This window comes from Erpetoichthys calabaricus, chromosome 1 (assembly GCF_900747795.2).
Source record: "Erpetoichthys calabaricus chromosome 1, fErpCal1.3, whole genome shotgun sequence".
In the NCBI taxonomy this organism is placed as follows: Eukaryota; Metazoa; Chordata; class Cladistia; order Polypteriformes; family Polypteridae; genus Erpetoichthys; species Erpetoichthys calabaricus.
The window spans coordinates 280,282,605-280,309,963 of NC_041394.2; the positions used below are offsets into that span (position 1 = coordinate 280,282,605).

At 35.8% G+C, this 27,359-nt stretch overlaps 1 protein-coding gene across 2 annotated transcripts in view; it reads left to right on the plus strand.

The window, feature by feature from the left end:
• bcat1 (branched chain amino-acid transaminase 1, cytosolic) overlaps positions 1 to 25,230 on the plus strand; it is a 142,918-nt gene extending 117,688 nt beyond the window's left edge. For both annotated transcript variants that reach the window (XM_051930133.1, XM_028815684.2), the window contains exons 10-11: positions 4,737 to 4,811; positions 23,303 to 25,230. In XM_051930133.1, coding sequence (XP_051786093.1) covers positions 4,737 to 4,811; positions 23,303 to 23,341 — 114 coding nt within the window. In that variant the 3' untranslated portion in view covers positions 23,342 to 25,230. The remainder of the gene's footprint in view (positions 1 to 4,736; positions 4,812 to 23,302) is intronic.
• The last annotated feature ends 2,129 nt before the right edge of the window (positions 25,231 to 27,359 follow it).

Here is a 27,359-nt window from a genome sequence, read left to right on the forward strand (position 1 = left end):
ACAGTGTCTGAAAACAGGCTAGGGGTATGAAACTGGGAAGTTGAGAAATAAGCCAAATCAAGTAAGAAGCTAGAAATGGTAAAATGAAGGGACAAGGAATTCAGAGATCTTCAGTGTAACAAGCAGTGCTGCCATCTTTAATTGGGATCTCATTAAGATGATACACATGACAATTAAAATGATACATGTTAATTTTGCCCTGATTGCGGAATATTTTCTCTAGTACTCTCTCAAACACCTCCAAAGGTTTGATTGCTCAGTATGAACCACACTCCACTGGATCACCTTTTGCTTTGAAAACTTCTCTTTCATTTGTTAGGAGTGCTTCCTTCACACGCTGCTGTCATATTGCACAAACCTGTCTATTGAACTCGAGGACTTTGCACAGTTTTCAATATTTAATGAAGCATTTCATTTACAAAAATAAATAAGTAATATGTGGTGATCAACATAGATATAAATGTCTAAGATTGCAATTACAGGTGTTTGTGAATATTTTTTATATTCAGACAATCTAAGCCAGAGGTTTAGATCCATGTCAGTACACCAAGAGCAGCATTTTCAATCAGTTCAGCTTCATCAATGCATTTTGTGACAAGATCTCTGTAAAGAAAGCTATGGTAATCAAAGATCAAATATGGAGTGATCCGAATAGAAATCTATCCCTTGCTTTTTGGTGTATTTTTGCATTTAATATGAAAAGAGCTAACTGTCATTGCCATGTCTGTCTGTCTGTCAGTCCACATGAAACAACTTGGTTCAAATTGGACCACTTTTGTTTAAATTTTGCACACTTGCACTTCAAAGAAATCAAATAGAACTTGTGCATATTTTTTTCTAATTTCAAAAACTCCTGTTGAAAAGCATTGGTGAATTTTTAAATTTAAAACTGAAAAACATTCTGTTTCTAACTGCAGATTAATTTACCATTTCAAATTTATCTAGAGAGGGGTCATTTCAACTGTATTTTGCACACTTCTCTTTCACATGTACAATTCTCGTCAACTAAGCAGTTCCCCAATAAAAGTCAGTCAAATATCAGCAGAGAGACACAAATACTTGTGCACAATGGTGCCTATACAAGGAGTGTCTGATAAATTCCTGCTTCCAAATTAATCTTTTAATGATGCTTCTATTTGCCTTATTCCTCCTGTAAACAGTCAAGGCTTCTGTACTCATGGCATCTCTTTTACCAAAGGGTAGGTTTACCATCTGGGTCTTTAAGAAGTTTCAGTAATTTGGTGTACTGAGAACAAGAAGCTGAAGAAAAATTTAACTGGTGTAGAAGAGGAGCAAATGAAGTAGGTCTAGAATATTAGAGAGACATATTAAATGTAGATGCTGTGATTTGACAAATATAACCAATTCTAATAAATTATGTGGGTTTTCATTCATTTGTAGTTGTTATTTTTAATTTTGATATTTTTTTTTATCATTATGCTTGGTAAGATCACCATGACCTCAATTTTTTTTTCCAGATATTGTCATTTTCAGCTTGTTTTTTTTATAACCTTGGCCATATTGTTTACTACTACAAACTTTGTTACTGGTCACAAAACATGTGACTTAGTATATCATCATGGCCTGCCTATATAAGATGGTGGCACCATCCTTGCCTTACATATCTTTAAAAAATGCCCTCTCTCTCTTTCTCATTAGTATTTGAAGAAGTTAAATGGCACTTCCAAGACAACATTAGTGTTAGAAAAGTTCTGCTTGTTCTTTTGACTCCATTTAACTCTTACTGAATCCTATCATTTGGCTGTCACTCTCATTCTTTTTCAGTATTCAGACTTTTACTTAACCCAGGGCAAGATGCTGCCTTTACCCCTCTCAGTGCGTTCATGTTCCAGTCTTTACCATTTCTTAAGGCACACCCTGCTTCAGTATTCCCCATCAGGTAGAACTGAAAGTCATTCAAGATCACAACAGAGTTTCTGACAGCAGATTCAAATAAAGAAGGGATGCTGTCTACAATAATGTTTTAAAACTGAGTTGTGGGGCAAAAAGAAGAAAGTCCATGAAAGATATCGGAGTAGAAACAAATGTTTGTGATGTTAGACAGACTAGGAATCATAGTGACTAAAGTATTGGACTTTAAACCATAAAGATGTGGTTGCAATCCCAAACTCTATTTCACTTTTAACTCTAAGCAAGACAGCTAACCTGTCCATGTTCACATTGTTAAAAATGAAACTATCTGCTCTTATATATTACATTAGATTGGTATTACCATTAGGTTAAATTGTAACTCAGTTATCCAGTTTAGGATTGCAGGGATCTGGTGTCTATTTCAATAGCACTTAGTAATAACAACCCTGCACAGTGTGCCAGGGCTTCAGTATGAAGTGCCTAATCATTTTAGCATTAAGTGAAAATCACTATCCAAATATCCATTTGTAAAAAAAAGTTTAAAATGTTCTCATTTCTTTGGTTGAAACACAATGCTCTTCAGGTTTACTCTCCTAAAGAGTTTCCTAAGGAATTATGTAGGCCTTCTTCCACACATATATGATGCACTGATTTACTGCTGCTATATTTTTGAAAAATGTTAATGGTTTTCTCAGTGATGCTTTCAAGACTGAATCTCTGGTCTGTAACCTCATTACTGACAATTTGCCAGTGCTAAGAAAAAAAGTAATTCCCATGTAACCATATGGTTCATCTGTTTAATAAATCTTGCATTAGATCAGTGGTTCCCAAACTTGATCCTGGGGACCCCCCTGTGTCTGCAGGTTTTTGTTCCAACCAGATTCACAATTGGTGATAATAATCAATAACAACTGGTCTCATTTAATGAACCGCTGTTTTTTACTCTTCTCGTTATTCTGCATTCAGAAAAACACGACAGTATGGTTTTTACATTTATAAGACATTTAGAAATATTTCTATTTTTTTCTAAAGCTATAAATGCTTAAATCTTTTTTGTTCTTTTCCTATTTTTTTCCCCTTTTTGCTGTGTAGTTTGCTCCCTTCATTTAACCCCAATAGTGACAATTAACAACCTGTATAGCAGACACCCAGGATGATGAAAGCTGCAGCGACTTCAGTGTCAGACTCGCTAATAAGTAAATAATCAATTAAATAACCAGAACACTGTGGAAGAGCAGAATGAGAATTAGGTTGAAAATACTATTGACGACTTAAGAAAAACTACATATTCCACATATAGCCACAACTTCCCCATATAACTGCTTATTACATTTTAATAAAAATCTACCAAATGTACTTTGTAATTTCTACATTGACTCGAAAACTGGGAAATAATAACTCACTTAATTAGGCTAAGAGTCAATAAAAAACGGAAGTTGGTTGGAACAAAAACCTGCAGCCACAGTGGGTCCCCAGGATCGAGTTTGGGAACCACTGCATTAGATAATTTTTATGTTCTTGACACCAGCATCTTTGGATTTGTTGTTACAGTATATTGTTGTAGTTAACATTATTTCATTAAGGTGGGAAGAGCTCACAAAAGCTGTCCTCCAAAGTGTTCAGTTTTAAAATCAGTTTTAAAACAAGCTTCCATACTTAATCTATCAGTTTGACTTAGGAAGACATGAAATGGTGTACATTTTGCTTTTAGCCTCTTTAGGAAGAAACAAAAAAATAAAAAAACTTAGATTGGCCAGTAATTTAGCTGTTTCGGCATTAATTGCTAAAGGTCCTCATCTTCTTTAAAATGTTATTAAAAAGAAACACCAGACAGCATTAAAGTGCACAAAGTAATCTAATTTTAACGAAAGCAACAATTTTTAGCATTTTTAATATTAGCACAGAAGCTGCAAAGTTAAAACAAACACCAATTAAGAAATTTTCAAATTTGCCTTTTTTGCATTACAACTGTTTAGACTTAATTCGGTCACTGTAGAATTAACACCGAAGCAGAAATTAAGAGTGGCAGATGGTTGATCTCCTTCATGAAAATCCCCGGATGACTCTGAATACTTAGCAGCGAAACTTCAGACTGACATCTGTTTCACCATACTGTCACAATTGCTAGCAGCTGATATATCTATGTCCACCGAGATATCGAGGGTAAAATCCTGCACTGCACCACATATACTCAGTATCTGCCGTATGGGGCAGTGGGAGAGTTGTAGCCTCTTTTTGCACATCCATAGTTCTGTTAATTAATGAACATGGCCCTGCAGAGCCTTCCTAATTTGTGAAAATGTAGTATCTGTAATGATCAGATTTGATATATATAAACACATGCACACACATAATTCTGTTATTGTTGCATTAATTTTGCCTGGTTTGATAAATGAAAGTCGCCAAAATAATTAATTTTGTTCTGTTATTTTATGATTCATTAACATTTTAAATAACTGTTATTAAAAATTAATATTAATAAAACAATAATAAACTGATATACATTTGTCAAATTGTTTAATACCAATAAAATGCTTATTCTTTCTTATATATTGCTTAATATGCTCTTCAGAAACAAAGAAAATATTTACATTTGGTATATTTTCTGGGAAAAAGTTAATTACAATTTAATAAGAGTCAATTAATCCTTTTTTTTTTTTTTTACTTATTTATTATATAATAAAAATATATAGTGGTACTCTGGCTTTAGAAAATATAAAATTCTATCCACACTACATTGTTTCTTTTAAAATATAAGAACATATTTATAGATTAAACAAATTGTTCAGGCAAAGCCACTATGTCCATCAAATAAATATGTGAGTGTGTATATTTGTTCTAAGCTCTTTTTAAAATCTTTTCAGAATTTGAATATTCCGACAATGGAAAATGGACCGAAGCTTGCAACACGGCTGCTAAAGGAACTTACAGATATCCAGGTAAAGCCTATCAGTCAATTTTTAATGTTCTAGTTTAACTTTTTTTGCCTGCTCTTATTAATTACAGTATGTATGATAGGTTGCCATGTAGTCTTACATTCATTCCAGATCACCTTATACTTTCTAGTTAAAACTAACTGCAAAGATGTTACACAAATGTTCAGACTCCCAGCACACCCCAGAATACTCTGTTCAGAGTTGATTCCTGCCTTGTGTCTGACGTTGCAAGAATAGGCTTTCATTTCCCATTACACTGAAACTGGATTATGTGGGTTTAGGAAAAGGGTGTATTTCAGATTGGAGTAGTGAAAACAAACCCAGTCCACAAGTTTGTCCGGTGAAAGTGTCCATCTTTTCAAAGCCATATGTGTGACAGATAGCATAGAAATAAAAAGAATTATATATCATATGTGTAAAACATTCTAAACACACAGATTTTACATAGACTGTTTAAAATTAAAGCTGTTGTTGATTTAAACAATTATTAATAAAGATTCAGGTCCAGTTTGTTGCAATTCTTGTGTGTCCCAGTTTGTTGTTGCTTGCATGAACACCTCTGTCAAACTACCTCTGGCTTTCACTGATCAATGCATTTACTCTTAATCTTTGTCCCCAGAGGGCAACAACTAATGCTGTTTTAGGATGCATATTTCACATATAGAGGTAGTTAGCATACTCTATAGCTCTGAATCTCAAATAAAGATTGAATTCATCTAACAATAATATGCAGAATACATAATAATCAAATCATTTCAAAAAATCTACTAGTTGTGGTACTGGTCTAAGACAGGTTGAAATCTAAGTACTGTAATCAATGCAGACCTCAGCATTAACGTTTGCAGTGTACCATGCAAAGAATATGTCTCTGTCATATATCATTTGGTATGGGTTTCATTAAAGCAGCGTTAATGTTTGTGATGTGCCACCTATTGGAATGACAAATACAATGTATTTTATTACAAAAAATGTTTGTGATGTGCCATCTTTTGGAATGACAGAGACAGACACAGAGACACTTATCCTTTTATTCAGGTGGATTAAGGTGGATGTGGCCACTGTTTCCAAGGCAAAGGCATTTAAAGAGAAAGCATCGTGCTTGAACAACACTGTCAATTACTTTAGGTACATTACTCACTGTTATAAAAATAAAAGCTGTGCTTTTTTAATATTACTGGAAGTGTTAAGTAATGTAAATGCCATTATTTAAGAATTAAAGATTTAGGGCCGTCTGTTTTTTTCATAATTAAATATAATTTAATCAAACAGTATGTTTTGCTGATTTCTTACTACATGGTCACTTTAGTTTAGTCATAATTTAGTAGGAAATTTTAATGTTTCAGTTTTTATTTTTATTTTTTGTTTGTTAACGTTGTCTCACAGATCAAGTTGCACAGTAAGTTGTGCTGCCACCTTCTGGATTTAGACATGCTTTGCATGTCTAGGCATTGTTCATGTAAAGTTTTCAGGTTCTCTCTGTGCTGCAATGAGTTGTCATCTGGGTACAACAGTTTTCCTCTCACATCACCAAAGATGTGGTGGTTGCCAGTCCTTGTAATGCACGTAGATGAGGGAGGCGATCAAGAATAGCAGTAAATTGACAGCATTAACTATAAAGAGACTACAACATATTCAAAGGACAGACAGAAGATTAAAAAAAAAAAGACAAATTAAGCCAAGTAACCAAAACTGGAGTCATAAAGTCAAAAATCCTAGCACAGACTTGGGCTTCTTTCTCCTAACCCTTTTTATTTTGTTTTTTCAAAACTGATCCAACACTAGCATAACAACCAATACTGTACATGCCACAGTATCCCAGTAATCATAAACAACATGGCCAAACTGTGTCAACATGATGCCACAATGTGGGTGCTCAGACATTATGTATACATGGCCCTGATGGGACAGTTTTTGCCATTGACATTTTTTCAATAAAGCTGTACCCATTCTTAAAAACAATAGGGGCCACAGACTTTTCAAAATGTGAACAAAGAAAAGATCTGCATCCCTGACTCTTGCTATACTGTGCTCTGAAGCTACAAAGAAAAGAAAAAGGCGTAATTGAACATGCAGACGGTATGGAAGGCAAGAGAAATACAGTCCGTCTATTTTACAGAGGGAATTGGAGGCACATATTTATGTAATTTATTGTCGTGATGTCATTTGCTAGAAAAGTAAGTAAGACAAGTGATTCTTATGTTACTACCATAAAACAGCAGTTACATGCAATTGGGAGAGGCTGTTACTACAGCAAATGTTTCCTAAGATAACTTTGGTCATTCGCCACTTAGTTGTATGTGTGTTGCTATATGATAGAGTTTTTGCAGTCAAAAAGATGAAAAAGAGCACTACAACATACTGAAATGCAATGCCAATCATTTCTCACTGTTGTTGTAATTGTTCTTTTCAAAATGAAATTCAATATGTGTTTTGTCCCCAGAGTTTGGTTAACCTGGCCTCCATGCTCTCTGTTCACACAGCACAATCTTTATAGTTGTTGCACAATGAATTTGATGATGACATCAGAAAATTGGCTTGTGAGACTGCTCAATTGACAGAAATTCGTCCAACAGTACTATAGCCCAATCATTGGGCATCGCAACCCCTCTAATACTGCACGTGAAATGATGGTCAATGAAGCTGAAATTGGAGCTGTCATAGAAAAAACAAAGCCAGTCATGGTGCCAGGCTGAGAATGTAGAACATTACTTTATTTACACAGAGCTATGCACAAATGTCTCAGTCCATGGAGTGAGCAATCATAAAACAATTCATCTCGTTTTATACTTTTTACTAGCAGGAGTACCCGGCGTTGCCCAGGAATCTATAACTGGTGAATTTCCCAAATGAAAGAAGCAGAACATAGAAATAGAACAAACAGTTTTCTGATTCACATTTTATTGCAAGTTCGTCCACTTTGGATTGTGTCAGCTGTGGCATTTGAGACGCCCTTGAAATAGACTTTTCTCTGGTATCTGAAGTAGACCGTGGAATTGTACGTCTTTTTTTCGGGGGCATGGGTATATTTGCGTAAAGCAGGAGAATTATAATGTGTAACATGGTATTACGTACGGAATACGTACCACAGTGAGATGAATTTACTTTATTTACACTACATCGGAAAGCGAACAAATCATAGACATATATAGATAGATGCCGCATTCACTGTGTTGCCCAGTCGACACGATACGTCAGCGCGTCCGCCCTATTGCGAGTGGTAAAAGTGCCATTTAAACTAATACACGTAGATGTGGAAACCGGGTTTTCTAATGAAAAAAACAATAACGTTTAAAACAGTATCGTTTACATACAACAGATTTTGGCGAATCGTTTAAATGTAATTATTTATATCCATTTATACACTAATAAAGGCAATTATTAAATACTACTACTACTACTACTACTAATAATAATAATAATAATAATTATTATTATTAAATAATTCCTCCCATATAAGTAACATTTTGCGGACTGCCTTCTTCCATCTCCGAAACATTTCTAGACTTCATCCTGTTCTTACGCAACACAGTACTGAAGTATTGATTAATGCCCGAGTCACCTCACGTATAGATTACTGTAATGGTATTCTATCTGGCATCCCACAAAAACATCCATCGCTTACAACTTCTTCCAAATTCTGCTGCCAGGATAATAACCTGCTGTTCTAAATCCACTGAACATATTACACTGATTCTCTCTCAGCTTCACTGGCTCCCTGTTGATTACAGATTACAATACAAAATACCGGTCTTTTAAAGCTCTCCACAACCTCACTGATCTCCTACAGACTGACACCCCTCTCGCTCACTCAGACCCTCATCTGCAGCTCTACCTTCTGTACCACAACTAACCGAACTTACTGTTATGTGCTCGAACCAACACTGACTTACTATACTCTCTGCTCGAACCAACACCGACTTACTATACTCGACCGTCCAGTGGCGTCACTGTAACATTCGAACATTCTTAGCCAATCATGCAATACTGTGTCCGGGTTTGCCACGTTATGTTCTAACTACAGAGGCAGAGTCCCATTGCATGGTTCTAACTTGTATTGAGTCGAGGTATTGACGCGAACACCATACATCATCATACATATGGGGTATTGACGTGAACATACATACGGATACTATCAAATTATATATAAGGATAATTACCATTACCTCCTCTAACGCATCACATCATCTGACTCTTAATATGCAGAACTTTATTACCTCCTCCAATCAACTAACGCCACCAGTAATATAACGTGTTCTCCCATTGTGTTCTCCCATTATTCTGAAAACACTGCTTCATTAAGAGGGGTATTTTGTAGATTGTCTTATTGATGGGGTTTCCCATCAGTTTCTCACCACTTTCTGGAGGAGTGTTCATTATTCTTTTATGTCATGTAATTTTGGAAAATTACATTGGAAGTTTCTCAAAAATGAGGCATATACCTCTTATGCTTTGAACTTAAAGTTACATTTAATTAGCCCTTGAGTTACACTCAATCATTTTCCTTGTGTTTAATAATTCATTAATTCATTCTGTAATATTTTTGGCTGCAAAATTGCTTTTTTGTAGCACAATGTGCTTAGGTCAGAGTCCAGAACAGAACTGCTTGTACTGAGGCAAGATGGCAGTTTTAAAGGCCTGAAAGGGAAATTACATCATCGGTGCAGGAACTGGGAGTGGCGTCCTCATGCCCGGAAGTGACGTAATCCTTGGGGCTGGCAACAGGCGGGATTTCCCGAGAAAGGTCTGCAAGGGACTGAGAGAGATAGTCAGTACACTCCGCCGCCCCCTGGCCTGGCGTAGAATTACTAGTGTTTAGGCCCTTCAGCTGTTTCCCATGCACACGTGTGTGACAATATATATATATATATATATATATATATATATATATATATATATATATATGTACAATATATATATATATATATATATATATATATATATATATATATATATATATATATATTGTGGAAGATGACCTGGACACAGACAGGCGGACACCGATGGTTCCAAAACCAGCACACATTTATTATACATTATCAGTGAAACACAGCACACAACCCACTTTCACTCCCAAAGTCTAGGCCTCTCACAATGCCTTTCTGTCTTCAGGTCCGCCTCCACTCCTCTCCTCTCCGAGCTCTGTCTTTCTGCCTCCCAACTCCAGCTATTGAATGGAGGGAGGCAGCCCCTTTTATATGCACCTGGATGCGCTCCAGGTGCCTCCCAACAAGCTCCTGCTGGAACTTCCTGGTGTGGCGGAAGTGCCGGCTGTGCACCTGAAAGCACTCTGGGTGTCCCTGGTCTTCTGCACTTCCGGGTGTGACGGCAGTGCTGAGGGCCAGCAGGGCTCTTCTGGCATTTTGGCGCCCCCTGGCAGTGACCACGGGCCCCTACAGGGTTGAGCTTCCAAGCTCATTTCCCGTGGTCCCCATAGACAACAGGGCAGTCGCCCCCCCGTGGTCTGGAGGAGGCGTAATCCCTCCTCTGGTCCTTCCAGGCATCCCGGCTGGGTACTGCCCCCAGCCACTCGCCACAAAATATATATATATACAGTAATCCCTCATCTATCGCGGGGGTTACGTTCCAGAGCCCCCCGCGATAGGTGAAAATACGCGAAGTAGCGACCTATATTTATTTTATTATTTATACATATTTTAAGGCTTTATAAACCCTTCCCACACTCTTATAAACCTTTCTCACTCTCTTGTTAACCTTTCCCACACTCTTATAAACACTTCCTATGCTCTTAAACACTTTCTGCATTCTTAAACACCGCAGACCAACACTGCACACTGCGATCAGACGTCAATGTGCCTGCACTCGCTTTGTGAAGGGGGGCAGCTAAACTCTCAGCAGAGCAGAAATGGACTTTGTGCTGCTTCTGCCAAAATGCCTGCTTGTCGCTCTGCGCGTTCGGAAGGAGGAGGAGTAATGGGGGTGTGTGAGGGCTGAACGCACGTTCGCTCAGCCTGTACAATCAGGCTTTTAGGTGTACATCACCTATTTTCCTGTCTCACTGTCTTATCTTGCGTGAAGTTAAAATGTTTTATAATAGTGAGATGTTACTCATATCCTTAGCCCGACATCCACATATCATATGTGTTAACAAAGTGTGTTTTATAAGTTTACATGTGTTTGAAGCATGTGGGATGGGTATTTTAAGGCTTAAACTATAAAAATGTTTATTTATATGGTCTTTCTATATCGCGGATTTTCTCCTGTTGCTGATGGGTCTGGAACATAACTTCCGTGACAGGCGGGCAATCACTTGTATTTAAAAACCTGCGAAGTCGTGAATTCGCGAAAAGAGAACCGCGAAGTAGCGAGGGAATACTGTATATATATATATATATGTACAAACTGAAAATTTCATGGGGCCAACTGCAAATTGGGCATAAAATCGTGTCAAAACAGCACAGTATATGCTCACCTTTAGATGATTCTTTTGATAGTGAAGATGCTACTATGTGTCTCATTTATATATTTACACATTACACAGCCACATTAGCTAGAGTAAATTTAAAAATATTTGATACCTCTTGCCCTATGTGTACTTTCAGTGGTCTTCATAAGCCTTTCCTAGTTATCCTTGTGTGTGTGTCTTAACCTCTCTTGCCTGGCTCTTCCTCTCTTGATCGTGTTCCTGTAAACCCTGCTTCTCAGCCACTGTCATTCTGAGGAACTTTGCTCAAGTCCTGTCTGCTTTTTTGACTACCACCAATGGTAGATAGACCTCCATCACCTACTGTGAAAACATCTTTCGTATTCTTACTAATACCTTCTGTCTTTGAAGGCAGCTCTCAGCATGCCTCTTATATCTTTACTCTTCCTCATGCTTCTCAACCTTTCTTGCAACTGACCAATCAGATTGCTTATTGGGACCAGACACACACACACACACACATTTTAATATTTGCATTTTATTATACAGTAAATAGATATATTTTTGTGATCAAATTTTTATTGAACATAACATTTCTATATTTTTGACATTTTTTTCACACATTTATCTGTTTAATTACTTACACAGATTTTTTGTCAGTTTTGTTGAGCTTAGTCAGAAGGTGGCATGGTAAATAAGAATTGTCTGTTGTAGTTCCTCAATAGTGAAGTCCAGCTCATACAGATAAGGTTCTAACTATGAGGCTAAATGTTTTTTCAACTTGTTAGTCATAAATACTGATGGTATAAAATGAGAGGATATTTATCCAACTCCAAAGAAAAAGTCAAATCTGAGTGCCTAAATCTTTATCAAAATACAATTAGACTGCACCATTCATAAAAGGAGCTAAAAGAAATGACACCCCTGAGGATGAATGGTTGAGGCATATGCAGAAACAGAATGATATGAAGAGGACAGCCTGACTCTTTAAACTGCCCATAAAAGTAAATTACAGTATATTTTTAACACAACGATAAGGATCTACCCTTTTCTAATATGCAATATGTGCAATCATATCATGAAAACATGAATCAGTACTGAGGAACATTCTTCACTTAGAAGTGGATGCATTCTGTAAGTTTAAGACTTTTGTTTCATGTTTGATCTGGCACCCAACAGACTTTTTAAATTTATAAAAAGCATTAATACAAACTATAATCAAATTGCTAATCAAAACAAAATTTAAAAAATCCAAATAATAGTGCCAACATAACATAACACTAGAGCAGTGTTTCTTAAACTGTGGGTCACATGATATCTGAGCTTGGTCCATGCCGAGTTTTTAAAATAGAACTGAATGAGAAAGGGTAGTGAACAGTTTGCAGAATGTTTTGCGATGAGTTGCTGCATGCAAGGGGAAAACAATACCCCCGGACGATGATGTTAGCAATCGTCCAAGTGGTCCTCACCTACAATGACAATTAGCACTGAATCTCCAAGGAGGATCCACCCCCCAGATGATGTTTTGCAGCGATTCTCAAAGGGAGGACAGACGGCAGTTCCACAAGGTGGTTTGATCCCCTGGATGATTCTCTGTGTCAATTGTGGTTTGTGAAGACACACAAAAGGCAACATTGAGTAATGAGAAAAAATGGGTAAGTACCACTGCAATAGAGCATTAAGCAAAAAATAGTAAGGGGAGCATGAGAATAATGGCTGCCACAAAGACAACACTGTAAATGTTAAAGCAAAGCCACTATCTCAGACTTACTTTTTCTCTGTCCCCAACCCCTCCATCATTGACAGGATGGGCCTAGAGCAAAAACGCATGGAAATGGGAGGGCCAGTGAACAAAACCCCAGCCTTTGCCTGGCACAATGAACAACAACATTTTCCAGAGCAAATGAATGTATACCATGATTGAGGAAAAATAACTCAAAAATACCAGACTGATCCTTTAAGGGGAATTTGAGTAATGATTCCTAGCATGATATTATCATCATTAATGTACAGAGAATTTATGGCACATGCTTAGGTAGCTTTGGAAAAGCTAGATAGATAGATAGATAGATAGATAGATAGATAGATACTTTATTAATCCCAATGGGAAATTCACATAATTCCTTGTGGTATGGTCAGAATCATTTGTTTGATATTGTGAGCTTTTCTTCTTTTATGCTTTGATGTTAAATGAAGCTGTATCAGATATGCCAAGCGACTTACAACAAAGGAAGACAATGCATTAATTACCATAGCCTTTTATTCTATACAATTCTGTGTTGCTGGGTTGCAAATATATCAATACCATCTTTAAGCCGCATGTTCCAGTTGTTTTACCTTCCCATCAGGATGACTTTGAAAGGTTAATGCTGTATTAATAGTTGCCAGGGGATATCTACAAAGAGATAACAGCAACTACAGCTCTTGAAAGCTGATATTAAGCACTAGATGTAATTATAAAAAGTAATTATTGGTTCAGCTTTTGTGAACTTCAAAGCAAAGATGTTTCAAAATAAGTCAAAGGGACATGAAAGACAGAATAACAATACAATTAGTAAAACACAGATGGGGGGAGGGGGTGTTAAGCCATTTGACATTTAATAAATGTGATGGAAACATAATTTGAAATCTTTTAAAAACAAAATGTTGTATAACAACCAGCTACATTTACTATCTTGGGAGAAAGGGTATAAACAAAAGGTAACCTTTATAAAGTTTTTTGTTCTTCTAAGCACCTACAGAGAGGATTTTCCTTCAAAACAGATTTCGCTCCACTAATGAATAGTATGTTTATTTCTTGCATTTTTCTTTACCCTTTGATGATTTTTCTGAATAATTAATGGCCTTCTCATTGTGCCACAATATTTGAAAAGCAGAACATACAGAAAGGTAACACCCCTCACCTTTCATCAAAGGAGAAAATGCTAGCAATTTGTTTTCTGTATAATGCATCATTATATATAATAGTTAATTATGTAATACACCATTAAAGACAGCTTAGCAACACACTTATGCCTTGTGTATGTATATTTTGGGTGGGGAGGTGATTTATCACCAAACACAATTAATGATAATGGATCAGGAGAAAACATGCAACACATGTTCCTGCTAATTGGTATTTAGATTAAATACTTCATCAAAAATTAATTGAATTAATTCAACAATTGAATTGTTGTGATGGCAGGCATCTGAATGCATTGGGAGACAAAGAGGATTGATGATTATTGATTAGAGCAACACTTTTATTATTGGCAGAGCCTACAATATAAATTATGAGATGAAAACAAATTCAATGTGACAAACTGAGATATCACCTCAGCAATTGTCAGGGCTACATTAAAATACAAAATGTGAAAATTTGACATGCAGTAAGCAGATTTAATCAGTGTAATTCTGAAGAAAATGGTGAAAAAAAACTGTAATATTGTGCATTCATTTGTATTGTGCATTTTGTAGTTACTTTTAATAAGGAAAGCAAAACTGAATTATGCCAGTCAAGCACCTTAGATGCTTCAAAGAGAGAATAATCTGATCTAAGGAGGCGGGTGGCAGTTTGCTGTATTTAGTTCATGGTTTATGAAACAGGTATGGTAAGAAAGTGAATCGTCTCCATTGTCTATTTTAATTAATTAATCCTCTCGGCTGTGTCTGTTCATCACCTGCTTTGACAGGGTGTGAACAGTCTAGAGATATGCATAGGAAAGTATTGATGTTTTTCATCTGTCTTCTATTTAGCAATGGAGTTTAATAAATTATTTAGTACTTTATATTTTTGCTATTCTTAGTGTTATGATGTAAATACTTTAAAAAAATGTTACCATGTTTAACAAAATCCTGCTAGTAGCAAAAATGTTCACATGAGGAAAGATATGTCTAGTGGCCACTGCTGTACTAGTGTACACATCCTTCACATTATATGTTTTCAAATAGTCACCATTGTATGTTGCAATTGGGACAGTAGAAGCGTATTTTGATGTGCACTATTCTTGACATAGTTTTTCTTTTGCTTGGGCATTAGCGGCTAGAGTAGCAGTGCCTGAGCCACAGAACTAATGCTGCCCATTGAGTAATTCTAGGATATCAAATGTGGAAACTGGCTCGGACACAGACAGGCAGACACGCTCATGTCACCCAACACACATTTATTTACACTATTATGTACAGTCTTATCGTGCTCACAGACCCCAAAGTCCTGGCCTCTCAACAATGCCTTTTATCTCTTCAGGCCGCCTCCTTGCCGTCCTCCCGACATCATCTTTCTTCCTCCCGACTCTTGTCCATGACTGGAGGGAGGTGGCCCCTTTTATACACACCCGGATGTGCTCCAGGTGCTCACTGGTAATCTTCCACCGACACTCCCCAGTGTGGCGGAAGTGTCGGCTGTGTACCCGGAAGCACTCCGGGTGTCCCCTCTTCTCTTCCCCCCAGCACTTCCGGGTGTGGCGGAAGCGCTGGGGTCCAGGGTCCTCAAGGCATCGGGGCGCCCCTTGGCGGTGGCCACGGGCCCCTACAGGGTAGAGCTTCCAAGCTCTGCACCCGTGGTCCCCGATACAACCAGGGCGGACGCCCCCTCGCGTTCTGGAGGAGGAATGAGCCCTTCTCCTGTCCTCCTGGGCGTCCCGGCGGGGCGTGAACCCCATCCGGGTGCCACACAAAATTCAAGTCTTAGTGACTTCCACATTTCCCCTTACATGAACCCTGACAATTGCTGTATTCTGAACGGGTGCTTAGGGGGCTATCATTTTTCCTGTTCTTATACTTGCATTCATTTTGTCTTTTTGCCACACTGAAACTTCACATAATCAAATTCACCACGCATATCATGCATCAGTTCTATATGCATTAGTTTCAATATGTGAGAACGTCTGATGACCAATTCACATTTTCATCACTCATGCTTGATTCAACTAATGGGTCAGTTTCAGTTTGTTCTAAAACTCAATTTACAGCTTGTCATTTACATGCCATTGTGTGTTTTTGTTCTGCCCTACTTACAAGTGTTGATGAGTTACTATAGAGTGGGAAAATTCATAGAAATAGTTGTGATGTTTTTGCAGCATGATGTTATTTTATCCACTAGATGGTAGCAGTATACTGTCCCAAGTATTATTTGGACTTAATGCCGTATAACAATTTAACACTCGGGGTTAATCGTTTTTACATAGAATTCTGAGCCCAAGGATAAAGTCAAGGCGGTTCAATTTGTAGGTGGCATGGTGATGCAGTAGTTAAGCATTGTCACCTCATGTTTACAATGTTCTGGGTTTGAAGTCTGGCTGTTACAGGAGTTGGCATGTTTTCTCGCTGCTGTATGTTGTTTTTCTCTTCATTTGCCAGTTTTCGTCCCACATTTTAAGACATTAGGTTATTTGGTGATTTTGAATTATCCCAGTGTCGGTTTTTATGTAAGTGGACCTTACAATGGACTGGAATCCTGGGTTCTGCCCTGAAAACAGTGCTTCCAGGATAGGATCAGGCCCCATATGAGTTGGGTTAAATGGTTTTGAAAATACTACGCAATGTTGTATGAAAAGTCTTTGTAAATGCACATGTTTATTTTTTGTGTTTAATACATTCACTAAACATACAGTAGTAATGGTACATAAAATTATAAATTGAAATCAAGAAAAATCAGTGGTATAGCATAGTTTTCTTGTTAAGGGCTTTAACTTTCTAAGTGCTGATGATATCACTATCAGTATCTCAGAACAAGATTTTGCTACATTTTCTTACTCTTTAATTGTAACCTGATAACTCAGAAATGCCATTTGCACTTATTTCCCATGCCCATCTTAACAACACCTCCAATTATTTATAGAAATAAGCAATTTCACTGAATTCAATTTACTAATATTTTTTCTTTGTTTTAATGAATACGTGCATTTTAGTGTTTACATAATGGGACAAAACACAATCGTAAGCTCTCACTTCATATCAGCTCTCTTTATTCATCCACAGTACTTAGCACCCTTCTATACCTGCTTGCACAATAAAAACTCCCCCAAACATTGTTTCTTGCAGTACTGTCTCTCCTCCAGGTCCATTTCCTCTTCCTGTTTATGTGACTTTCTTCCAGCTCATCTACTGTCTTTCAGTTTAATAAGTATAAGTAGTTTAATACAGTATTTTATAACAGGATGGTGGAGACACTACTAAAGGCATTGCACTACTATGTAATTTTGTCCAGCTAGTGTCTTAATCTGTCACTATTTCTTATCCACTACACTTTCCATAGGGTCAGTAATAGACAGAGGATGAAAACACTTGGCTCTGTAAAGAACATGAGGGCTCCTTTAGACATTACTGCATCGGATAAAGAACGTTAACACCTATTCACATTGAAATTTCTCTTGGAATCATAGCCTTTTGGAAGGCTTGTGGGAGCAGTGGGATTCTTCTGTGAGTGATTGTTTTGCAAAACCTCTGGCACTCCTACCATGTTTGGGATTCAGTAAATAGGTAAAATCTCTAGATGTCAATCATAGACAGAGAACCCATGAGACAGGAACCTAATTAAAATGAATGCAGGAAAAGATGAATTATCTGTCTTTAGAATATGTTACTTCATACCAATGATGTCAAATATGTATTTTCCAGAGACTATTCTGGCTTATTTGGACACAATACAGGAGCAAACCCTGGAAGGGGAAGCAATCTATCTTGGAGCTGATACTCTGACACACTCATACACACACACAAACGCGCGCACACACGCACACACACACACTGTCTCACACAAGGTCAATAAAGAATAATTAAATTATCTAACATGAAAATCTTTGGGAGAAAATCACGAGTACCAGGAGATGATCCAACACACACATGGGGAGAATGTACAAACTCCAAACAGACAATGAGCAAGTGTGAGTGTCTTGACCAAGGATTTGATTTTAGACTGGAAGATGAAACATGGTTAAAAAGCAAGTTAAAGTCAAAACCAGGAAGTCAATAAAACCAAAAAAACGAAGCCAAAACCCTAAGCTTGAAACATAGTAGAGAAAACTAAGCAAATTACCTAAATTGGGAATTCAAAAACAAAGATACACACAAAAAGTATTTAGTAGAGTCTGCAATCTTAGATGATCACAAAGTGCATGGTCATAACCTTTATGAGGTTAACTTGAGTACATCAAAGGTTGTGACCTCTGCTCATCCTTCGGTGGTGACCAACCTAGCAACAGTATACAAAGAATCTTTAAAAATGGCGGAGGCCATGAAAAAAAACATCAAAAAAGTTGTAAATACTTAATCCAAAATAAACAAAAAAATGAATGTTAGAAATGGAATTGCAACCCCGAAACCTATAATGAATAATATTTATGAATAATAAATTATAATTATTAAAAATGTTCACAATAATAAATTTGAAAATGAATCCAAATCATTGAAATGTGTGTGTTGTGAGAAGAAATACCATTAATTTTCTAGTCTGAAATTTTCCCTTAATTATCTTCCATCTGTGTTCATGTATTCTTCTTGAACAACTTATCTTACAAGAACAGCTGTCCTCCACTAGCTGCTTTTATAATTTCAAGCATTTCTATTTTCCTGTCACATTTTAACCTCCATTTGCTTAAATTGAAAAGTTCAGCTCCTTCATTCTTTCTTCATAGCTCAATCTCCATATTCCTGGAATATGCTCTACTAGCACTTTTCTGGACTTTCACTTGTACTGATATGTCCATTTTCTAATATGGAATTGAAAACTGCACACAGTATTCCAGATGAGGACCATTAGCATTTTATGCAGTTTCAAGATTACCTCTGTGACAGTAGGGGGCGCTGTCGCACCTCCAATCCCACAGACAACACGCCTAACACCAGGTAAAAAGTCCCAATAAAGAATTTATTATAATAATGTGCACAAAGCACCTCCACAATACACAATAATAAATCAACAATAATCAATAACACAATATTCAATCCTCCTCTCCACCCAGCAGCTCTGTCAAACTTCCTCCCAACTCTGGCACACTCTACTGGGTTTCCCACAGTCCTTTAAATAGTTCTTGACCCAGAAGTGCTTCTGTCCTTCAGTCCATGTGATGCCATAGCACTTCTTGGTCAAATGAAGATTTATGTTTTTCTTTAGCCCGGAAGTACTTCCATCCTTCCATCCCCATGACTTTGGAGTACTTCCGGGTGATAATAGAAACAATCTTCATGTTTACCTGCAGCGTCCCCTGGCAGCCCCCATGGTATCCAGCAGGGCTGTGAAACCGAACTCCATTGTCCATATTGCCCTGCTGGAATTTGGGGCACCTCCATGTTGCAGGGAGGACTCCATCTGGCGGTGTGGATGTATTGGCCAGGATAAACTGCCGGCCATCTCTCACACCTCCCATGGAGTAACCTCAATACATGCAACCCAGCACCCTATTGTCTCCTTAGTCATACACTGTCTGTTTGTAGACCGTGAGGATTCCACTAGAAATGCCAAGACTTCCTAATAAAGTGTACATTCAAGTTTCTGAGCGCATCAGTAATGATGAGAAAGTAAGACTGCATGATCAATGATAACTGCTGGAGCTGTTGGTATACCCAAAAGAATTTGTTGTTAAAGTTGTTTCGACTTTGCCTGGCCTTGCATTTTTCCTGTTCCTTCAAATGTTTCCTTTTTGTAATCTGCACTGGTGATCTATGCCTATATCAATTCTGTTACATTTACAGAATTGTAAAAAAGAGAAAAAAATACAAAAGTAACTGGTATGTAAAACACTGAGTAGCACTTTTTGGGATAATTAGGACCAAAAAATATTTATTTGGTTGTGTCAGTAAAATATTTTTCATCATTAAGTGTGTCATGACAGTCCTTGTGGTGTGGTGGGTCAAAAATATCTCTTGTGCCAGAAGTATTATTTACATTTATTATTTATGGTGTTATGAAACTATAACGTATACTCTAGAGCAGAGGTTCTCAAACTTATTTTGTCTACTGCCCACTTTCAGAATCAATTATTTTCTAGCGCCCCCCCCAATTTTTAACTTTACCACATCTTAAAAATCACAAACGCAATCAATACTTTAATTATAGCGTACCATATGTGTCTTATCCTGTTTCTGAGTTCAAACTTACATTTTAAATGAGACTTTCTAACTAACAGGAGCAATAAAAACACAACTTTATAATATTTAAAAAGACTTTTATTCAAATTAAAACAAACATTTCAATTAAAATTTTAAAACTTATCTAATGTGAAGGATGAATCTGATGATTTTTAACAAGTTTGTTAATATCAGGTTCGAATTTACTCAAAAACAGCCGTAAGTCACCGCGTTCGGTAACATGCAAACGATTCCTCTTTTTAGTTAGCGTTGCCACAGCACTAAATCCACGTTCACACAAATATGACGATGGGAATGCTACCAAAAATCGTTGAACAATCGACCACAATCCAGGGTACAATTGTGGGATTGGCTTTTGTAGCCAAAATTCTTGGTAGCCATTTTTGAATTTGACTTTTATTTCCTCATTCGTTGTCAGTTCTATAAGTTCTTCCTCAAGCTGGAATGATCCTGCTGTGTTGACATTTGAAAAAGGATCCAACATCCAGTCTGGTATTTCCAATTTTAAAATGTCCTGGAACCATTCTTTGAAATCACAGTGGAGGTTCTCCAAATGTTGGCAGTAAACAAGCAAGTCATTGTTGATGAAGGGTACTGCTGATAAATTAGGGAAATTGTGAAACTCACGTCTGCCGATGTTTTTGTTGTGTAAGAGCAGTTTGGCTACGAAAGCAGCAACGATATTTTTTGTTTTAATCAAGTTCAAGTCGTCACCTTGAAGTTGGAGATTGATATCATTAAACAATTTATACAGGTCTGTCAAGTACACAATATCATTCTTTGATGTGATGAGGTTGTTGCATAATTCTGTGTCTTTGTTTTCCAAGAACTCTATCACAGAGTCAAACAGATTATAAAATTGAGTCAGACAAGTACCTCTTGATAGCCAACACACTTCTGTGTAAAACAGCAATCGGTTGAAATCTTCATCATTAACAACACAAAGCTGATTAAATAATCTGTCATTTAAAGAGCTCTTTCGGATTTTATTGACTGCTTTGATGACATGTTGCAGTGATTGAAACAGCCGTTCACTCAAATTTCTCGCAACCAAATGTTGTCGATGAATGACGCAATGAACAGCGAGCACATCTGGAATTTTATTTTTTAAGTACGCTATGAAGCCTTTGTGATGCCCTGTCATAGCCGGAGCGCCATCCGTAGCAGCTGATATAATATTCTTCAAGGGAATTTCTTTCTCATCACAAAACTTTTCCAGTGTATTAAATATGGTTTCTCCGGTTGTATCTGTCTCTAAATTTCTAGCAAATAATAGTTCTTGACATATTTTCTCATCTTTAATAAACCTCATGTATGACAACAATAGTGCTTCGTTAGTTGGTAAAGTGGACTCATCCAACTGAATTGAGAATTGACTAGTCTTCAGATGATTGCACAATGAGTCTTCAATATTTTCAGCCATTTCATCAATTCGTCTTTGCACAGAACTATTGCTCAAAGGAATTTTTCGAATAATATCTGCCGCTGGTTTATGGAGCACAGTAGTTATTACTTCTTTTATTGCCGGTAAAATTAACTCTTCTCCAATAGTGTGTGGTTTGCCTGTTTGAGCAATTAACAAAGAGATATTGTACGAGGGTCAAAGTCCGTCATCGTCTTGCTTAGAAGCTGCTGAAAAAAGTTTTGATACAGTTGGCTGAGCTATGTACTTCTTTTCCAGGTCTTGAAAATAGGCCACATTTTTTTTTTCTTATCTGGATGCATTTTATTCAAATGATCTTGTAGCCTAGAAGGCTTCATCACTTCATTCGAAAATGTTTTTTGACAAAGAAGGCACATAGGCGAAGATGGATTTGTGGGATTTTCAACAAATCCGTATTTAATATATTCCGCACTGTATTGCCGTCTCTTCTTTTTTGCTTCCGACATGGTTTTGTCTTTACAAATACGTGAGTAAAGTATTGAGCTTAAAAAACTTTCTAACGATTGCACACGAAAACGCTAATGAAAATAAAAGAAGTATTACGTACTCTTATATAGGATTAAAATACAGCACGCTCCGACAGGAATAAGACAAACATGCACAAATTCGTTTACCTTATTCGACGGAATTCGTACTGAGCGAGTTAGAATGGTAACCGTCATTTTTATCGAAAATAAAAAATATAGAAAATAAAAAATATCGAATTAAAAAATGTCGAAATTTTAGTATAAATAAAAAATTGGTTTAGGGGTTAAGGCTAGGGCTAAGATTAATTTTTTATTTATACGAAAATTTCGACATTTTTTAATTCGATATTTTTTATTTTCTATATTTTTGATTTTCGATAAAAACGACCGGAATCAGTTAGAACAAGTATCGATGATCCGGCCACTTGATACAGGATTGCACAAATCGCGTTGTTTAATAAAAACTTGATTGCTCATGGGCTACCTACGAAAGCCATGATAAATTATTTATTTTTATACAATCAAACAGGACAGGAATAAGAACGAAATAAATCAATGTAGTATAGTAGGTAGGTTTTGATTTTAGTTTACAATTTTAAAATATTAGAAAAAAAAACACAAATCAGCCATCGCCCCCCTAAACCGCTTCAACACCCCCCAATTTTCTCTGGGCCCTTTAACGCCCCCCTGTAGGCCTCCAGCGCCCACAAGGGGGCGTTATCGCCCACTTTGAGAAAGACTGCTCTAGAGGTTCTTCAGATAAACATCATGAGTGAGATACTGAATATACAGCAATATCAAAAATGTAACAGCACCAACAAGAACAAGGCAAGGAGACAGAAACATATTACTAAAAAAAAATAATGAAAAATACATGCAAGTTAAACGCAAAGGTTAAAAAATACATAAATACTACTTAAGAGTCTTGTTTGATATATGTTAATATAAAACCCCAGGCTCCTAATTCTAAGTGTAAGTGATCTAAAAAATGCTGTGGTGATCGATATCACTTTCAGGTAAGAGATTCATAATATTCTGTGCAAATGATGTTAAGTAAATGGGTTATGGTATCAAACAATAAAAAATGAAATGTTGTTTATATATGTATTAAATAATTAATTATTTATTTTTGCAGTACGGCAGAGTGAAGTCTGACTGGACTGAAACAGTGTAGTAAAGATGAAGATGAAGAGTCCTCTTCAAGAAATGAGAGATCTCTCTGCTTAATTGATATCACAAGACAAGTCAGTAGCTTTAATCACTTAGGTGTTTGTGGTGCTTTCCAGAAACAGTACATAGAAATATGTAGTTTTATTGATGTGTAATTTTTAATCTTCAAAATGAGTACAATCTGTCTTTTCCTCACAATAATAGTGACAATTTGTGTGGGTGCAGTTACTGTGTTGTGAAGGCCATATGCAATTATTTAATATCTTTAGCTATTCATTGGGAAAAATGTATTTTAAGACTAGGCTGAGCACACATATTCAACAAGAGAACTGTAACCTTTCAAGAATAGTTTGGTTTTTCATAATTTTAATGAATTCTATCTTGTAGATATAACCTTGTCTAACACATTATCTTCAATATATAATATGCTTTAAGAAGTATTTTTCCTCAAGTGATACATTTATATTATTAAATGGTTGCACAAATGTGTCTTTTGATAATTATTATTGGAGATACAGCCACATTTTAATTAACCTTTAAATAAGACATAATGACTAAAAATTGTGATGTGAAAAACTACTATATAGCTAAGAAATGACTTTTTATACTATCACAAAATTTACATTATGGTCATTTACACCTTTTTAATAATAAATTACACTGTTAAAAATCTGCAACATTTCCAACAAATTTCAGATCAATATAAAGGCATGAGGAGAAATGTTTAACATTTTTTTAACACATAACCTTAATAAAAAATGCTTTTATTTCCATCAAAAACAATTAACAGGAGCACATTTCCAAACCACACATAGTTAATTTTTGGTGATAGTGAGCATCTTTACTTTACTTTTAATAGTCTGTTCCTGACCAGGATCATGATCAGAACATGCTGAGCTGGTGCATCCTGAGATGTGCCTCTTCTGCCGGTGGGAAGTGCCTGGTAGTGTGTGTCCAGCGGCTGAAATCGTTTCATTTGAGTTCTCTAAATTTGGAGATCAAATGGTTTTCCTCAGAGGTTCTATTTCAGCAACCCCCCTATAAGGCTATTTGTTTTTGTTTTTGGTCATAATCCAGAGATTGTGACCATAGGTGAAAATGAGATTGACTGATTAAGTAAAAGCTTTGCTTCACCCCCTCCTTCTAACATATCCTTGAAAGTCCTTGTCCATTCTTGCAATCATCTTTGTCTTTCTCATAATAAAACTTGAAAGCACTTGCAGTCATTCACTTGAGGCAGCTGCTGATAACTAAGAGTAGGATATTATCTTTTGTATTGCCAAAATGAATATTCTCTGAACCTTAGCTGTGCCTTCATATCAAGTCCATGAAAAGTACAAAATGGTAATAATGTTACTAGTGACAGTTTCAGCTTTCATATTTTGCTCAAATTCATTTTAGCTTTCAAGCTAATACCAAAGTACCATAAAATATTTCTATTTTTTATGATAATTATATTTGTATATTTTTAACATTAATCTAAAAATTGATATTTCAAAATGATCAAATAAAAGAGAGTAAAATCATCAATATAAACATTATAGACTTATATAGATACTGCAAACATATGTGCGTTTCACATAAAAAACACATGGCGAATAATAGAGTTATGGTTAGAAGAGTTGATAATAAGCTGAAGGTACATTTTTAAAATCTTCATTTTGAGCTCATAGAGTTTTTATCAAAAACTGATAATTTTGGTGATTGCCCTTCTACATTGCCTTTATGGTAAAGTTAATTTCCAGTATCAGTACAGTGCAGTGGCAGTATCTATACAGCTGTGCTCCCAGATTTTTAAATATTAAAATCCACTACCTTGACAACATTTGGAAGCAGCAGTTTTACAGCCTATATAGTATCGATATGAATGTCATTCTTATTAAACCAAGAAAAGGAACAGTTTATTAGTTAAATGTTTAAAAGTACTGCAAAGTTTATAAACACAAAAATGCAGAGTTTTGAAAATCTTATCATTAAGAAAGAATTTATTCAGATAGAAAAACTCTCTGTTATACAATAGTGAAATAAAGGTTGCATATGGCCAATTTGTATTGTTTTACAAATGAAATGATCTTAGCAATAAGTTTTAGCGTTGTCTTGCAAACTTGATGAAATATGTACTGTCCTTATATATGTTATATTCTTATAATAGTAGAGGTTGCCTTTGTGCATTATTTTTATTTCAGAGAATATTTAATTTGCATAAGGTTTTATATGAGAAATGGTAAATTTATTTAAGGTTTGAAAATGTCAGTTAATTATAAAAGAAAGAAATTAATTATTAACTATAATGTGAAATAAAAGACCCTAGATAATACTGATTATCATCTGCACACTTTAGGGTATAAATATAGAAATTAAAACATTCAGGTTAAAAAAAAAAAAAAGAACAAAAAACTAACAAAAATCTGAATGGACAAAATTTTACAACAAGAAGTGTGGTAACTGTGCAATGAGCACTGTAAATGGTATTTTATACCATCCTTTTAGTGGACATGCAATAGTCAGACTCTGGTGGTCCAACTCTGCCCTTGAGAATTGGAGATTTTTATTCAGTCCCTTCTGATTATCAATAACATTTATTCCTTTAGGCGAACTCCTACATTAGTTGGACTGCTTGGTTAATGAAATATTTTGCTTTCATCTTCTAACATGTATTATCAAATGTTTTTATGTTGTGATCACTTAACTGTTTTTCATTTGTATAGTTTTTTTCCTACAAGGAACCTGTAAGGCATCAAATTTCAGATTTCAGTCATTCATATAAGTGTCAATTATGTTAGCCATTTGGAAACCAATCAATGTTTATTTTAAATTATATTATTCCAAGGTACTGTCTGGAGCTAACAAGAACAAGATTACAATCCATTATTAAATATAACTGTTGAACACAACATCCAAAAAGTTTTGAGATGGACAAAACTGAAATAAGCAAACACTGCCCTGTGATCTTAAATACAATACAAATCAGTCCTATTGTTTTGTGTAAAAACAAAAGTCATTGTGCCAGATCCTTTGTGATATTGGAAAAGGTAAACAGAAAATCCAGACAGACTCCCAAGGTTCCATCACAGGCTCAAGGTATCTGCTATTTGTCAGAATGGTTGCGGAAAAAAACCTTCAGTCACTCCTGCACTTTAATGCAGAGTTTGACCAGTTTTCTGCTTAATAGTTTCATTATTGCATATTGTATCTTTATGCATATATATATATATATATATATATATATATATATATATATATATATATATATATATATATATATGTGTGTGTGTGTGAACTATTTATAGTACAAAAAAGCACAACAGAATAAGATGTTCTAAATCATTTGTTTATTGAAATAAATTAAACAAAGCTGAGTTTGCCACAAAAAAGAAGCACATAGTGTAGATGTGAGATGGAATAAAGTATATGCTTATTGAATATTTTTATATCAAAGATATATACATTTAAAGTTAAGGGAAACATATATATTTTTCATTTCAGACCTATTTTTTAGTGTGCTTCCCACTAATTTAGTAAAATTTTTACCTCTTGTATGGTTAGGAAATCAATGACTATACAGAAATATCTGCATTATGAAAAACTCTAAAGTTCATTTGAATGCAGAAGGTTAATGCAATTTATGAAATTGACTTGAAGACTGTTAATAATTTACCATTATCTGTGGTAATGTTTTTAATTCTTTTATTTAATTTTAATTTGATGAGTGTTCTATTATTACTAAATGTTGTATTTTAAAGTGATTTATTCTTTATGGTGTACAATGTTGTAAAATAATATAATAAACATATGAAAGTATTGCAAAAAAGAAATGAATACATTTTTGTTCTCATTTATTGCATAACATGGTAGTGCTGCTGCTTTGCAGTAAGGAGACTGTGGAAGATTGTGGGTTCACTTCCCGGTTCCCCCCTGTGTGGATAGCGCTTTGAGTACTGAGAAAAATAAAGTATCTATCTATCTATCTAAAAAGCGCTATATAAATGTAATGAATGAATTATTATAACATTTTCAAATCT